The sequence below is a fragment of the Amphibalanus amphitrite genome, unplaced genomic scaffold, assembly GCF_019059575.1.
Source record: "Amphibalanus amphitrite isolate SeventyFive unplaced genomic scaffold, NRLGWU_Aamphi_draft 000941F_arrow, whole genome shotgun sequence".
NCBI classification, from domain to species: Eukaryota; Metazoa; Arthropoda; class Thecostraca; order Balanomorpha; family Balanidae; genus Amphibalanus; species Amphibalanus amphitrite.
In genome coordinates, this window is record NW_024882435.1 from 29,748 (window position 1) to 46,012 (window position 16,265).

The following is a 16,265-nucleotide window of genomic DNA, read 5'->3' on the forward strand; positions in this document are numbered from 1 at the left end:
GCCTAGGTCAAGGTTTTCCGGAATCGGAGGATGCCTCCTCAAAACATGTTTTTCGTCCCTGGCGCGTGCATTCCGCACCCCCTGCTGCCGAGCATACCATATGTTAATGGTAAAACACCGGGACATGTGACCTGTGAATTTGGCACCTGTGCCGCCCACCGTTTAATTTGGAGCGTCGCTTAAAGGTTTTTGCCCTTCCTGACTTTGTCGGCACGTGGCACGCGCCACGTGACACCGAATGACCTGTGACATGCATCATCACCTGCCTCAAAGCATTACCCGTCGAACGGTACCACCAGCATCTCGATCCGATCATCCGTTTAGACGCAATTCCAATTGTATTGGCTCGATGACCTTTCAGAGCACGGGTTTTTGGCAACGTAAAATGGCGCCTTGTCGGCTTCACTATCTTCCATAGGAGGTCCATTGGGATCGTCAGTCCAGTTTATTTATACGTCCATAGATATAAAGACTAGATAGGGCACCCCCATGTCGGGAGCGACTCGCGAATACGTAGCAGCGGCCGCCATGTTGGTGAGGGCGAGAATCTGCGGCGCTGTGTAAACACTATGGGAGGAGGGGGGTGTTTGGGACAGATTTTGTGGTATTTTTCGACCGAAAAGTGTTAATCTTTTTTACCTATGGCATTCTTTGGAATGAGTAGATTGTGAAACAAGGGCAGAAACATGTGTATTTATAGTAATGTAATTACATCAGCCCTAGACATATAGCCCTGAAGACGCTGATAAAGGATATGCGGCACCGAAGGTAGATGCAATTGGCATGCTAATTTAAGATTAAATTCGTTTCCCATTATGGCTACCATACTTTATATCTATGTATGCAGTATGCAATGGACAATGATCGACAATAAGTGCAATTTTAGCCCTCACCCGTTCGTAGTTTGTCAGCGTCTTACGAGTAGGGGAAGCCAGGGTGAACGGAGTGAACTCCAGCCGTTCGCCCCTCGACGGAGCAAGAACGGAAAAAATAGGTATGCTGTCCGCGATGTGAGTAAACCAGTGATACCAAATTTCAGGGTACTAGGTCAACGGGTGAACTCAGAGGTCAGGTCAAACACTGGAAATCGAACCAGTAAAGTCACTGGAGTTTGAGATCTTTCGCTATAAAATCGACCAAAACGCGTGAACTGTCGGCGAAATGGGTTACATCATTCCCAATCAACCTCATCTCGAAATCTAGCGAACCGGGTCACATAAGGTCATACAAGGTCAGCGACCTTAGATGACCTCGGATGGCCTTGACACATGGCGGGTCATGTGAAGTGTATTTATGGGCGCCGATCTCGAATCCCGTGTCAATCTTACTTTAAAAAATGATTTGCGGGCACAAATTCGCAAACATAATTAAGGATTACGAATAAAATGAGCAAGATGCTCCGAAAACTGCCCATATGAAGCGCAGCCTTGACCTCGAGGCAAATGCACGTTATCTAGACATGTCATCAACACTAAAAAAAAAAAAACGCATGTAAAATGCATAAACATGCACTAGAAGGCAAGGAAATTCACCCGGATGCGGCAAATCGCAAAATCCGCTTATTTTAGCCGAACATGACCTGACCCGAGCTCCGATGACCCATTCCTCACTTTGAATCAATCCGCGCCCCCTACAGGCACCGACATCGCCCTTGCAGACAGCACCGACGATAGTCGCACAGGCACGTGGCGACCTAGTGTAACTGTAGCCGCGCCTTCAGCCACGAACACCAGTTTGTGCCGGATCAGCCAGCCACGGAGCAGAGACGGCCGGCAACGAATCGGCAATTAACAGTGCTACATATCGACACGGTCACAAGAGGCGAGGCGTTAACCCAGCGCCCACTGCATTGGTCGCCAGTGGACCCACTCAGTCACTAAGCAATCATCGACAAAATACGTCTTTTATCGGCCAGACATTGATCTGTTCATTAATATGAAGTGTCCATCCAAATCCACGCTATCCGCCACACAGCAGCTATCGACGGTAGATACCCACTCCAGCGGCAGCTGGCCGCGACTCACTGACACCGGCTAGAGACAGCTGACCGCTGAAATCACCAACACTTCGGCAGGGTATGAGCGGGTCTCAGTCAGATCCCAGGCATGTAACCCGTCCCCACCTTAGCTCATCTGGCAGAGATGATGAAGAGGTGGTAAAGCTGTGTCATGTCGTCCGGCTGGATGTCGCTCACCAGGGCCTCCTGACAGGTGCTACAGCTGACAGAGTCGAGCGCCTTCTTCACCACGAACCCTGCGATGTAGGTGACGATGTTGCCCACCAGACGACAGCCCAGGCTGGAAGTCGTGCTCCGTGATGATGTGGAGTGCCGTGGCACCGTTGTCTGAGGTGGTGGAGGCCGAGGTAGTAAGGCTGGCTCCCCGTCCGCTGGTCGTGTGACCGACTGCCAGGATGCTGGTCGGGTCGAGGGCTGCCACTTTCCCTGTGCTGCCGGGCCGGACGCCGCAGCGGTGGAGCAGGTGCCGGAATATCCCGCAGAACTGTGCGGCACTGGGGTTGTTCCAGCCACCTGGAAGGTTCGATTAGTATCAATAAAATATGGCTAATAGTGTTTAGTGTTAACATACGCCAGGCACAAGTGTTGTATTTGTTGTTAACACATTGTTGACACACACGCACACGCACACACACACGCACACACACACACACACACACATGTTGGCAATGGTAAAGCAGTCTCCGGGCATTTGGTAATAATTTTTTGCACTTATTCTGGTTTTAGTGACTGATGGGCCTTTACCCACGCATGACTGGAGGGTGGGGCTCTACAGAGCCCCTCTACTGTTTTCTGCAATAAAATATTTACATTTATATATTGAAAAAAATTAAAATATATATTTGTTGCGATATTTCTAAACCACTAGACGTGTCAATACGAAACTTGCAGTACCTTCGGCTGCATCAATCTGAAACATTTAATAGAAATAAAAATTGTGTAGCTACCATAGGTCGGCCGTAAATGACGTCAGATTGATCAGTGAAGTCATATTCTGCCAATTTTGATGCAAGAAATTGAACTACAGCAATCGCTCTCAGTGACAGATAACCTGTAACAATATAAAAAATCAAGAGTCTGTAGCTTTTACTTGCCAATGCAGGGTGATCTCTTGACTCTTAAGCCTCATCCCTGGTTTGTCAGCAATCAAATCCTGCACATCTATTTGGCATCTTGATTCTTGAGAGACTGAGAGGCAAATTTCAATTTCAAAAGATACTAGTCTTTAAAGCTGAAACATATTAACAGTTAGTCAGATCAAAACAAGGCCTGTAGCATACAAGTGTAGGATACTGGATTTGCACACAGTACACACTACAAAATACACATAGCAAACAGTGAGATTACAGTCATGGAAAAGCATCAGGTTTTTAAAATAATAGTTTACACAGACTTAAATACAACAATTTAAATGAGCTTCAAATAAAATGAGAAGTGGAGTGAAGTACCTAACAAATAAGGGTATCCATAAATCTGGTGCCACCGTCGGCACATATAAGGTTGGTAGGTTGTAGGTAGGTGGGTAGGTTGTAGGTATGGAGGTTGTATGTAGGTTGAGGTTTGTAGGTTGTAGGTTAGTTAGGTTAGTAGGTAAGGTTAGGTCAAGTAAGATTATGATTTTTATCTTCCTTGGACTGCATATTTACTTGTTAGCACTTAGCATTGATGGTAACGCCAGATTTACTAATACCCTATTTACTGATACTGATAACAGGTGAGCCAAAAGAGCATGAAGTGTAGTTTAAGCTTTACAATGTGAAAACTAATTAGGTAATGACAATCTGAGTTTAGGGATTCCCGGATGAAAAGTCAAAACGTTAAAAGTAAACGGATAAAAAGTCAAAGGACATTAAGTCAACAGACATAAAGTCAACATCGCAAGAAGTCAAAGGACGAAATGTCAAATGAACAAAAAGTCAACCTGCCAAAAAGTCAACACGCCAGAAGTCAACAAGCTAAAAGTCAACACGCAAGAAGTCAAAAGACATAATGTCAAAGAGACAAAAAGCCGACATGTCAAGAAGTCAACGCGCTAAAAGTCAACACGCTAAAAGTCAACACGCATAAAGTCGACACGCAAAATGTCGACGCGCAAAAAGTCAAGACGCTAAAAGTCAACGCGCCTAAAAGTCAACACGCTAAAAGTCAACACGCGAAAGGTCAACATGCTAAAAGTCAACACGCTAAAAGTCAACATGCTTAAAAGTCAACACGCTAAAAGTCAACACGCTAAAAGTCAACACGCTAAAAGTCAACACGCTAAAAGTCAACACGCTAAAAGTCAACACACAAAAAGTCAACAAGCAAATAGTTAATAGGTGCGCGAAAAGTTGATGCGCAAAATGTAGTCAACAGCAAAAAGTAGTCTTTAACAGCAGTCGTTAACTAAGTCGGTACAAGTACGCCGCAGCCCGCGTCTCCGGTCGGCGACTGACCCGCGCCGGGCCACCTGATCCCCGGCCGCCGCCCGCTGGGCGCCGGCTGCACCGCATAGCGCGTCTCGGCGCGTCCCCGTGCGTGCCCCGACACTACAGATAAGAACGCTCCTACCTATTTTTACTTTGCTTTAAAAAGTATATTGGGAATGTGAACTTATCTATATAAAGTTGGCGTACTGTGCCTGCTGGTGGCGGGGGGGGGGGGGGCAGTTCCGATAAGGAGACGTAGGGCGGAGGCGAAGATGAAGGAGAGGGACAGTAACTGGTGGCCACAATGCGCTATACTTGTCACCTCTCTTTGGACGTCACAGCTCCGAGGTCCTAAAAAATTGTGTTTTAGCAATCGCATCTCGATAACTTAAAGGGACTATCCCACCTTTAACATGGGGTTTGAGTTGAGATAGCCAAGTTTGCGGCGAGGTTCAGAAACCACTATCTATCTAGGTTGCAACTCCCGCGGCCTCTTGGTGTTGAAGAAATTCGTTCCCTTCATTTGAAAATGGGCCTTGCGTAAGGCCCTATCTTCAACATGGAGCGACCGTTAGTGTGACGTCACCTCGTTTGGTCATTCTGATTTAAATGGGTTTGTTCGTTGAAAAATCGCTTAAAACTTGGTCTGAGCTTTGTTGTGGTGCCTACAGAGTAAAAAGAATCAGCTTTATTATGGCAGTAATGTGGCCTGGGGAAGGAGGTAAATTTGGGCTGTGACGTCACATATTTGAAAGTTTGTGTTTGGAATATGGGAAGCCTAAGATGTTTAATGAAAAATAAATGCCAGAACCGTGTTCCTGGTCATCCAATCTATAAAGTCGGGCACAATTTAACTGGTTTTAACAACATTTTAGAAGGTGGGATAGTTCCTTTAATTGACCTATACATTTCGATGAAAATTGGTCACCTTAATTGTATGCAGTCCGTACCTTTCGATGAAAATTGGTCACCTTAATTGTATGCAGTCCGTGAATATTAACAGGTTGTTGTCTCAGTTGATGCTGATATGAGCGTTCCTTTCAAGGCAGGACAATCCGACAATCACACAATTGCCTCTCGTTACAACTTCCACCTATCTAAAAGAAACGACGCGCTTTACTATTAACTATTGAACCAATTGTACCATACAATACGCTTGAACTATAATAAAAGTGTGAAATCGCTAATAGAACCCGTGACGGAATCAACTGATGAGAAACCGTTTCTCAGGGAGACGTTTCTCAGAAACGTCTCCCTACACAACATAGGAAATTTGAACAAGCGAGCCTTTCGTATCGATAACATTCCGGCTTACTATATTTGTTGAAATAATTGCAGTAAACTGCGCCTGGGACAGCCAGTTGTCTCGAAGAATCATGTAACGCTGCCTCATGACAACCTTACGATGCGAGCGAGCTCCCACCTAGCACGTAAGTGTCAACGGATGTGTGTCAGATTTCAGCCAAGCATGCCCGTGTAACCAGCTGAGTCGCGGTTGCGGGCCATGGGAATCCCCATCAGTCGCGCAATGGAGGTAGTCTCGCTTCAATGTCCAATGATGCAGGTTATATTGTGCAGCATTCTGCTTAATTGGGTACAGCTGTTTGTAAATGTTATCTCATGTACATATGTAATGACTGATGATCCAGGTGTCATTGACTTTGTCTCTTTGACTTGTCCTTTTGAGTTTTTGGATTTTGGCTTTTTTTCCTTTGGATTTTTCGTAATTTGACTTTACGTCCTGTTGACTTTTCGTCTTTTGACCTTTGTCCTCTTCACTTTTTGTCCTTTTGACTTTTTGTCCCCTTGATTTTTTTGTCCTTTTGACTTTTTGGACTTTGACTATATGTCTTTTTGACTTTTTGACCTTTTGACTTTTTATTTTGACTTCATGCCCGGTTGACTTGTTGTTTTTTGACTTTTTGTCCTTTTGACTTTCTGTCCTTTTGGTTTTTTGGATTTTGACTTTATGTCCTGTTCACTTTTTGTCTTTTGACTTTTGTCCTTTTTACTTTTTGGCAATTTGACTTTTTGCCGTTTTTACTTTTTGTCTTTTGACCTTATGTCCATTTGACTTTTTGTCTTTTGACTTCTATGCTAGTTGACTTTTTGTTCATTGACTTTTTGGCAATTTAACTTTTTATCTTTTGACGTTTTATCCTTTTTGACTTTTTGACTTTTGACTTTCCTCTTTGTTGACCTTTTACCTGTTGACTTTTAAGATTTTTGACTTCTTGCTTTTGACGTAATGTCTGTTGACTCATCATCCTTTTACCTTTTATCATTTGACTTTTTGTCCGGAACCCGAGTTTAGGTGCTCCAACTAACGCACATTTTTACGTCACCAATGTGCTGTTCATTATTGGGATCAAATGTGCGACACGGTTCACTGGTGCAGATATCACGACGTCTGGCATTTTCACTATCTATCAGCTCTGGTTGAGGGTGAGCGTGGTATGCCACTGCACTCTGAACCCAGAGCGGATAAGAGCCCCCAAGGCATCTGGCATAGTGCATGGATTTTTCGTTTGGCACTGAACTACTATTTAATACTAACTGATGACATTAAGTAAAGTACTTATTTAAAACCTATAATCATAAAACCTTCTTACTTCATAAATATTGTCCATTGAAGGCAACAGTAGAAAGTGAGCAGGTAAAGCAAGTGTAGGTAATGAGTCTGCTTTCCGCTGCCAATGTTCTGGTACCTATCTAGGTAAGCTTTCTTTGTGAAAAATCATATGACTGATGCTCTATCCATGCAAGAATAATTAAAGGATTGTGGTGTGCACAAAAAAAAACATGGGAACTGAATTAAATCTAAAACAGGCATGCCAAGCAAATCTACCTTTGGTGCCGCCTATTCTTCATCAGCGTCAACAGTGCAATATGTCTAAGGCTAACGTAGCCAAATTACAATAGATAAGCATATTTCAGCACTTGTTCCACAATCTACACATTCCAAAGAATGCCGTGAGCAAAAAAGATTAGCACTTTTCGGTCGAAAAATACCACAAAATCAGTCTCAAATACCCCCCTCATCCCGTAGTGTTTACACAGCGCCGCAGATTCCCGCCCTCACAAACATGGCGGCCAGTCGCACGCACTAAAACACTGCCAATTACCGGGGTTACATGAGCAAGTAAATGCGTATCAGGAACGGATTTTCCTATTCGCTCACCATTGTAGTCCGTTTGTAATGCGTATTAACTCTGCTCATGTAACCCCGAGCAATGTCCCATCTAGTCTTTTATATCTATGTATACGTCCGTGTACCCGTCGTGTGTGTCCGAGAATTTCTCTAGTTTCTGAGGAATTCTTCGGGACCCATGCTCTGCTCATACTGCATCCGAATATACGCCTCGTGTACGCCGTGCTTGCCGTAGGCGGCGTTCGATGTCTCCCGGACGGCAAAGACTCTTTGCCGTCCAGCCAATCCCGTCCAAGGTCAGCGGAGGCTCGTCTGCGGTTATGAAATGTGATTGGCCGGACGGCGTAGAATCTTCGCCGTCCGAGAGACATCGAACGCAGGGGTACTGACATGTGGCGTGCCAGTGGCATGGATTATGGATTCTCTAATCCATGCCAGTGGCGTGCTATTTGTAATGTGACCTAGATGGCCTTGATGTGACCACGTGGGATTTGGGGTAGGTTAATCGGTTAATCGTGGGTATGCATTTTGTTATATTGGTGGCCTCGTCATTCGTTTCTGTCTGAAATTGTATTCTGTATTAATGTTAGAATAAGTTTTAATGTTAGAATAACATGAAAAATAAAAAATACGCATTTTTGTAATTTTAAATACCTACATGTTTTCCAAAATTTCGATTGATTAAGAATGCGGTTCGATAGCTATGTGTCTTTTTAGTTCACTCATGCCAAAAAAATTGGATTTAAATAAAAAAATTGGACTGAGATCTTGAGAGCTTTTGCCGTAATTCAATAGTTGCCTCAACATCGGACATGACGTCACTCTGACGTCATTTCCGGCCACACTATGATAGCTAGAAAGTTAAAATTTTAACACAAGGTGTCAAATTGATGCCACTGAGGTCACCGTAAGTTTCGTGTCGATCCGACAAACGGTTTAGAAGATATCGCCGAAAAACAGGAGGGCGGGCTCTGTAACAACCCCCTCTCCAGTCGTGTGGGTTAATAGAACCGTCTGGAGTAGGAGTCTATGTCAATTTTTGAAGTTGGAGTCAGAGTCACTCCAAAATCCGTCGACTCCGCAATCTTGTCATCTAATCTATAAGGCTACAGCATTTGTTCAAGGTGGATTATTATAGTGCAAATTTTGGATTGTTGATTTGCTGGCATGTTGACCAAGTGTTCATATTTTACAGATACTTTGTTGTCTAAACATGTCTTCACCATCCATTGATGTCACAATGAAGACATCTTTAGACCAACTGTCTCAAAATCTGGCAGGTAAGTCGAGAATATTTCCCTTGTCCATTTAGGTCTCTGGGAAGTTATTATTATGGAGGAACTTATTTTTATGTGTGGTGGCTCGAGACTACATTTATTGCAATTACCCATGCATATAATTGCTCTGTTTAATTTTTATGCCAGTTATTGGCCATTGAATTTTAACCCAAAAACATCCTCCTGGGTGCTGGCTGCTGACTGCTTTTAGCTGTTGCCATTATATGTAGGTATATTGGCATTTTGTTAGCAAATTTAGGAGTATCTGTTCAATTTTCAAATATAATAAGGGTCATAAGTATCTGCTTACATGTTGATGCAAGTGGAAGTTTTTGTGTAGTTAGGTACCTATATTCTATGCCACATGTGCTTAGATGTAAATGTTTTATAGTTAGCTATATAGGAAAGGAAACTGGAAAGGTTTGAGGCTTGTTCGATCTTGGTGGCCTGTGGGTAGCAGGCAGTTTGGCTGCAACAGAGTAATGAGGTACGCTTAAGTAAATGTAGGTACTATTTGTTTTGTTTGTCTCAGATCTGTGTCTGCCCCTGGATAACGAGGTTCCAGAGCTGAACGAAGTCCCTTCACCACTGTCGTTCCTGCGGGACTGGTGCGGCCCAAACAAGCCTTTTGTGGTTCGGGGAGCCGCCAGCAACTGGCAGGCTGTGAAGCAATGGAATCCCGATAATTTCAGGTACGTTATTTTTACAATCGTTGAGTGACATTTTATTCTGATGATGTGGCTGAAAGGAAACTGCTATGGCGTCACGGTTCGCTATATAGCTTTTTCTTCTACGGTGTGGCGACGAATGTTATATCCGGTGTTTTTTTTCGGGGGTTAACTTTTAAAGGTAGTGTGCCAGCTTTCCTGGACGGTATGGAGTTAAAGGGACCCTCCCACCTTCAAAAAAGTTAATGAATTGGCATGAAAGTGATGTCGCTCGGTTCAGAAAGAGCAAAAACGAATATCTACCAAATTTCATCGAAAAATATTCACCGGTTTTCAAGATATTAAACTTTTACTTTTGTTTACTTTTTGGGATCTCCGCTGTTCCTAGCGACTTTATTTGAAAGTGCGGCATTTGTTGCGCGCAAAGCAGCATATACCACCGCGTGCTACAAAACGTTTTAGTCAAACATTTCACGGACGTTCGAAAGCCTGATGACGTCATCAGATTCCCGTAATGGTTAAGAGATAGGGACCACGCTGGTCCCACCCTGCAAGTAAAGGGAAGAAATTTCTTGAACACCATAAAGCTGCGGGGGTTGCGACCAGGATAAATGGTGGTTTCTGAGCCTGGCCGCAAACTTGGCTATCTCAACTCAAAACTAATGTTAAGGTGGGAGGGTCCCTTTAATGGCCCAGATAAGGAGAACCGGATTTTTAGAACTTATCCATACCTTCAAAACTCATGGAAACGTCTTAAATTCTTCAAATTTTGAGTACCCCAGTGCGAAATTCGCCCCGACGGGTTGTCGGTCGTACCCCAACCACATTTCACACCACTATGAACAATAAATGCACACACTGAAATCGCTATTACCGATATGCTCATCCAATCAAGTTTCGATAAACCCGTTCATCATCATCTCCTGCGGTTTCGAACACGCCTGTTAGGTGGTGCGGTAGACCGTGCCCAAAGCCAGGGCCCCGGTAACGTGAGGTAGCCGAGTCGGGGCAGCGTGCGCTGACCCAAGCCGGGGCCGCGCGTCCTCCCGGTGTCATGTGATAGCCCGGGGCTGCCCGGGGATGCGGTAGACCGCGCCCAAAGCTGCGGCCCCGGCTTGGGTCAGCGCACGCTGCCCCGACTCGGCTACCTCACGTTACCGGGGCCCTGTTTCACCGGTGATAGCAGCAAGCTGCTATCACGTTTCGCGAGCTGACGTCATGTCGTGACGCCATACTGTTGTCGTAATGGGTAGTTCCGGCGCACGATTGCCGCGACCTTGGCGGCGGCATTAAGTGACGTATGAGCCTAAAAATAAGAGTTTACGCAGTCATGATAGTATATATATTTTTGATATATATTTTTTCAATATGATGTATTTAAAAGAAGTTGGGTTTAGGAAAAATTTGGACATTAACTTCGAACATTTAGCTGATGACGTAAAACAATATTGCGGCAATCGTGCGCCAGAATTGCCCCTTACGTCAGCAGTATGACGTCACCTCAAGTCACTTTTTTGCAACTTTGTCACCGTGCCAGAGCTACAGTAGATGTCGGAGGCCTTTGAAAGTCGCAAGATGATATTAGGTCATTAGTAGCTACAATTTGTATATCTCGGAATTTTGATATCGATGACCTAAGGTCAGGTCAATTTCTCGACCTCCCCATTATAAGTCAATGGGGGAAAAATCAACTCCCTGTTTTTACCACTAAAACGGGTCGGAATGGCCCCATAAACCATACATGACCTCATATACGATCAACCTTCACTACCTTGAGGTCTGTTTTGCTGTTGGGCAGCTGTAAGGTCATGTGACGTCATCAAAGGTCACCAGCGGTTTTTTGACAATAACTCCGTACAGGAACAGGATACAGCCGCGCGGTTGGTCTCCTTCTGTTCAGCTCGTCAAGGCGCATCGAATGATATACATGATGACCTCGAGGTCACGTGACCTGAGGTCAACCTTTGACCTTGACCTTTCGAGGTCATCATATATATTATTCGATGCAGATTGACGAGAGGATTACGATGCTGCCCTTAGTTTGTTCCTATATTGACTAGTTCGAAAGTTATTCGAGAAAAACTCTCCATACCTAGCGCCGCCATTTTGACTTTTTTGACCCCTATGACGTCATCTTTGACCTGACCTGAAAATGACCTTTGTAAAAATTGTAGACCTTGTCCGTGCGTATCCCTTGCCGTTTAGCGCTTGTCGCTATCTTGCTTCGTTTTCGAGATCTCAGGGGGGGGGGGCGGTCATCCGCCCCCCGTCGGTGCGAAGTTGGCGCAGACCCCCGTCGGTGCGCGGGTTAAGATGCCTAATTATTGCTTTCATTTGGCGTCATAGGAGTTCCAACGGAGGCACCAAAAATTAACGGAAGTAAAAGTCTATTATCTCGAAAACTAGTGAATATTTTTTGGTGAAATTAGGTAGATATTCATTTTTGCTCTTTCTGAACCACGGTTCATCACTTTATGCCAATTCATTAACTTTTTTGAAGGTAGGAGGGCCCCTTTAGTGTGCCCAGCAGAGCTTGAGCACCGGAGCGTCGGATCTGGGCTCATAGTATGTACTGGTGGTCCTACCATTAGTGTCCCCACGGGGGGGGGGGGGGGAGCAGGGCAGCTTGCCCCCCCCCCCGACATCCCGCCGGGCAACCCTGGGATCAATGCAAATCCAATAAGATTTTGGGGTCGGAAAAAGATCTGAGTAGTTTTTTAGAATGACTGAAGTCAGAATCAGTTAGAGTCGATAATCCCAGCCAGAGTCGAAGTGAGAGTCGACAAAATCTTCAGGGCCTCGACCCCAGACTCGAACATGTCAGTACTTTGATTCAATCCATCTCTTTGTTGGTTTAGTTGCATTTCACACTTGATTTACACCAGTCTAGTACGCTGACACGAAATTTTAGTTTGAAGCCCTAGCTCTAATGTTTCGGGGATAAGTCCGGGTATTTTCCAACTGTAGTTTCATTTCAGCTTGATTTGCTTTAGCTCGATTTCTAGCCCATTTCAACTTTGAGGAGCTTTTTACGGCAGGTCTATGAAGGATCTTTAAACACAGATCTTCGAAGATTTCTGAAAACCTGTGCTGACCTCTAATACCCCAATCGAGCTCTTGAGGCAACACAGGGTTCTTGGAGACCCATAACCGGCACCTGAGGGGCCACGTTCGCCTCGGGGCAGGAATGCGGGTTCGGGGTCGGAGTCGACAACTTTGACCGGAGTGAGAGTCGATTTTGGAAGCCGGGCGCGAGGTCGAGTGGGAGACACCGTACAATTTACCACAGCAACTTTTCATGCAATAATATGGATTTTTAGAAGTGGGAACCGATTGCCTGGATCATTTCCAACTTCTTCTGGATAAGGATCAGGAGGTCTGCACAGTGCGGAAGAGCCTGTCTGAAGGAGCGGGAAGGGTGCCCACTGTGTGCCCACTGTGTCCTCCCCATTATAATACTCGCTCCTGTTAAAACTAACATAGCGGGTAATGTGTAAAACATTAATTTTACCGAAATCTTTCTAGATTAATTCGTTTTTTGCATTTCATAACTAGAGGGAAACTTTTTCACCACTGCATCAGTCGAGCTCTGTCGCGTTCAATGACAAAACGGGTCAGTACCCAATGAGTAGAAAGGCATGATATAACGCAAAATTGAATCAATGAGTCCTACGGTCTATCAACTGAGATAGGGAACAGGCAAACCCCTGATCTATACTGGAAGTTTCATCATCGAAGAAGTGTGAAGTGGAAGTAAATGTATTTCACACGTATCAATTAACGCACTGCTAATTTTAGCATTTTTTTCACGTTGTGTAAATGCATATCAATTTTAATGTCATGTTCCTTTTCATGTCGTCAGGAAACGCTTTGGCGATAAGATATTGTCAGTTGCCGTAACTCCTAATGGTTACGCTGATGCCATCAACGGGAACTATTTTGTCCTACCAGAAGAGAGGAAGATGCACTTTGCCAAGTTCCTAGACATCATAGAAGAGCCAGATAAGCATAATGGTGAGTGACTGTAACTGCTCGGATTTATCACTTCGTTTTTTTTTTAACATAAGTCTGACAATATGTGGCCATAAATAAAAGCCCTAATGTTTCAATTCACACTCCTCATGCTTTCTTATCGATTCGTTTGTATGCGATTCTCTCAATGTCTTCGGGAGAGTAGGCTTCATTAGTCGCAGTATTGTAAGCACAAGAATATGTAAACTATTGCATATGCATTGACACCAATGTTCACTAACTCATTTTACAGGCATCTTCTACATTCAGAAGCAGAACTCGAACCTGACTGAGGAATTTCCGGAACTGCTGGACGGAGTTCCAGCCGATATTCCTTGGATGAGTGAGGCTCTCAACAAGACCCCCGATGCCATCAACTTTTGGATGGGAGACGGTCGCGCCGTGACATCATGTGAGGCTCCAACAGTGCAGGATGTACCACATTTTTGATAGCCGTGACATGACGTTCTATGCCACTTTCTTTTTTTTTCCTAGCATGGTAGAAGCTGAGTTTGGACCATGTTTGCGGCAAGCTCCTATTTCTACTTGTTTTGTAAATGCGGAAAATTGCTATGAAGTTAACAGTAAGCAGTCGGACTACCATCACCCAAAACAAAGCTTCTTGATTTTTTAAAACATGTTGAGCTACACTATATTTAAATTTTATAATAAAAATTTTCTCTTCCAGTGCACAAGGACCACTACGAGAACGTCTACTTTGTAATATCCGGCTACAAGGACATCCTGCTGCTGCCGCCCGGCGCTCGGCCGTGGATCCCGCACAGGTTCTACCCCACGGCCACCTACGCGGAGGAGGGCGGTAGGTTCGAGCTGAGACCGGACTCTGAGGGCGAGCCGGTGCCGTGGGCCGACTGGGCGCCGCCCGCTGAGGGGCAGGAGGTGCCGCCTGGCCAGCCGCGCCCGGTCCACTGTCGTCTGCACGCCGGCGACATGCTCTACCTGCCCTCACTCTGGTTCCACCACCTGCGGCAGTCGCACGGCTGTATCGCCGTCAACTATTGGTACGACATGGAGTTTGATGTCAAATACTGCTACTTTAAGTTTCTAGAATCACTGAGCACTGCCACTGTGGATAAGTGATAGTGGAAGTCTAGACTAGCATCAGGACTCCTGGGTGCCTTTGATCCCTTGCCGAGCTTAACGATTTTGCTTAGAGTAGTGGGCATAGGGCAATGCTTATCCATACCGACCTCGTTCGTTGTCAACTCATGGAGGGTATTATTACATTAGAAATTTGTTATGGAAAATTGTTACAACGGATTAGAGGTGAAGTATCAACTATCAAGGAATAATTGGTATGCTATATTATGTGCTAGAGTAAAATTAAAAAAAAAAACACCGAAAAAGAAACGAGGCCTCGTGACCCCAAGCCCCCCCGGCCCCCAAAGAAACTTAATACTTACACAAGTCAGCGAGGTGTGTCACATTTGTCCCGAGATGGCTTCCAACTTGTTAAGCTCACGGCCTTATCTATTGTATTGTATTGTATTGAACAATCATGAGCGATCCACATTCTGAAAGTGCGTGGCGATTACTGCTCAGATGGAGGTGCGTTGCTCCTTCTCCGAGGTTAGAAGAGTAGCAAATGCCTGCACAGTGCATTTCATAGCCTGACTAATTCGTCACAAATTTCGTTGCCTCATAAGGTTTCGTCTCTGCGTTTCTTCGCCCCGCTGTAATTGGTCTCGCATTTATTTGCCAATGCATCTATTCGTCTGCAATTATTTGTCGTCTCGAATCTTCTCACACAGGTCATTGACATTATTCTTCGTTTGTGTGGACGCCTCATTGGATGGTATTACGGAAACTCAAAAGCTCTTCCATGTTTGATTTTTACTGATGAGGGTGATGTTGCCAACAGTTTCACTGACCCACTGGCACTCATCACCTTTCCGAGCATCACCATCGGCCAGTAGCAAAGGTGCGCAATGCGCATCGTCCCGCAGGGCGCAGACACGGCACACAAGGCGTCTTTGAGCGCCGTGTCGCATCTTTCGAGTCGCGGCGGCCGCAGGCGCTTGCGCTTCAGGAATCGACCTGGAACGCCACCATGGTGGTACTGCCCGTCCGTGCGGATGGCAGCAGTTTTCCAGCGGTTGTCACACCACATGGCTTGACTGTGCCCATTTTTGACAGTGCTGGCCTTTGCACAGGAGTGTTTCTCTAACCACTTCTGCTCAGAGGCCGCAAACCACCCCACCGCACAGTCCCAGCCAGCATTTATGCTTGACACCGACTGGGCCCCATTCGGGCATACGCCGGGCGGCGACTGGGCATCCCGACGTGGGCCCAAGGTGGCGTCTGCACCAAGAAAACGCCGGGCCTCGACAGGGGCCCGACTGGGCAAACGACTGGGCTTGGACCGGTTACGGACTGGGCAGCCCCTTCAACCACTCCGCCACGGCGATAGCGAGTCGGGCCCCCGCTGGGTCCAAACTGGGCAGGCGCGTCTGCCGCGCAGACGATGCGGACTCTACTGGGCACCGACTGGGTACCGACTGGGCGCACGCGTCTCCCGGTTGGGCCCCTGCTGGGTACAGACTGGGCTGACATGTTTCCGCTCGGTAGGTTGGCGATATTTAAAATTAGCGATAAAATAATTACAATTACGCATAACCTCCGTACAACATAACCTAACATAACCGCCGTCGTTCCGGTTGCTTGCGTAAATACTGGCAGCCTTTTTATGCATCATTTACTATAAATCAGCTG

The 16,265-nt window shown here is 45.5% G+C and overlaps 1 protein-coding gene and 1 long non-coding RNA gene across 3 annotated transcripts; one reads left to right on the forward strand and one right to left on the reverse strand.

Moving 5' to 3' along the window:
* Window positions 1–1,274: 1,274 nt before the first annotated feature.
* Window positions 1,275–3,903, reverse strand: LOC122368350. Its single transcript, XR_006254229.1, has 2 exons — window positions 3,108–3,903; window positions 1,275–2,530 (listed from the first exon to the last, which is right to left on the reverse strand). It is a non-coding gene; the product is annotated as an uncharacterized LOC122368350 (long non-coding RNA).
* Window positions 3,904–7,961: 4,058 nt separating this feature from the next.
* Window positions 7,962–15,237, forward strand: LOC122368351 (bifunctional peptidase and (3S)-lysyl hydroxylase Jmjd7-like). Of its 2 annotated transcripts, none has more exons than XM_043342208.1 (6): window positions 7,962–8,072; window positions 8,772–8,856; window positions 9,412–9,545; window positions 13,384–13,535; window positions 13,786–13,944; window positions 14,221–15,237. In XM_043342208.1, exons 4-6 carry the CDS (start codon window positions 13,484–13,486, stop codon window positions 14,631–14,633), a joined length of 624 nt encoding a protein of 207 aa, XP_043198143.1. In that variant the 5' UTR covers window positions 7,962–8,072; window positions 8,772–8,856; window positions 9,412–9,545; window positions 13,384–13,483; the 3' UTR covers window positions 14,634–15,237. The 2 variants fall into 2 exon arrangements, with proteins under 2 accessions (XP_043198143.1, XP_043198142.1); XM_043342207.1 differs by having other exon boundaries at window positions 7,970–8,072; window positions 9,386–9,545.
* The last annotated feature ends 1,028 nt before the right edge of the window (window positions 15,238–16,265 follow it).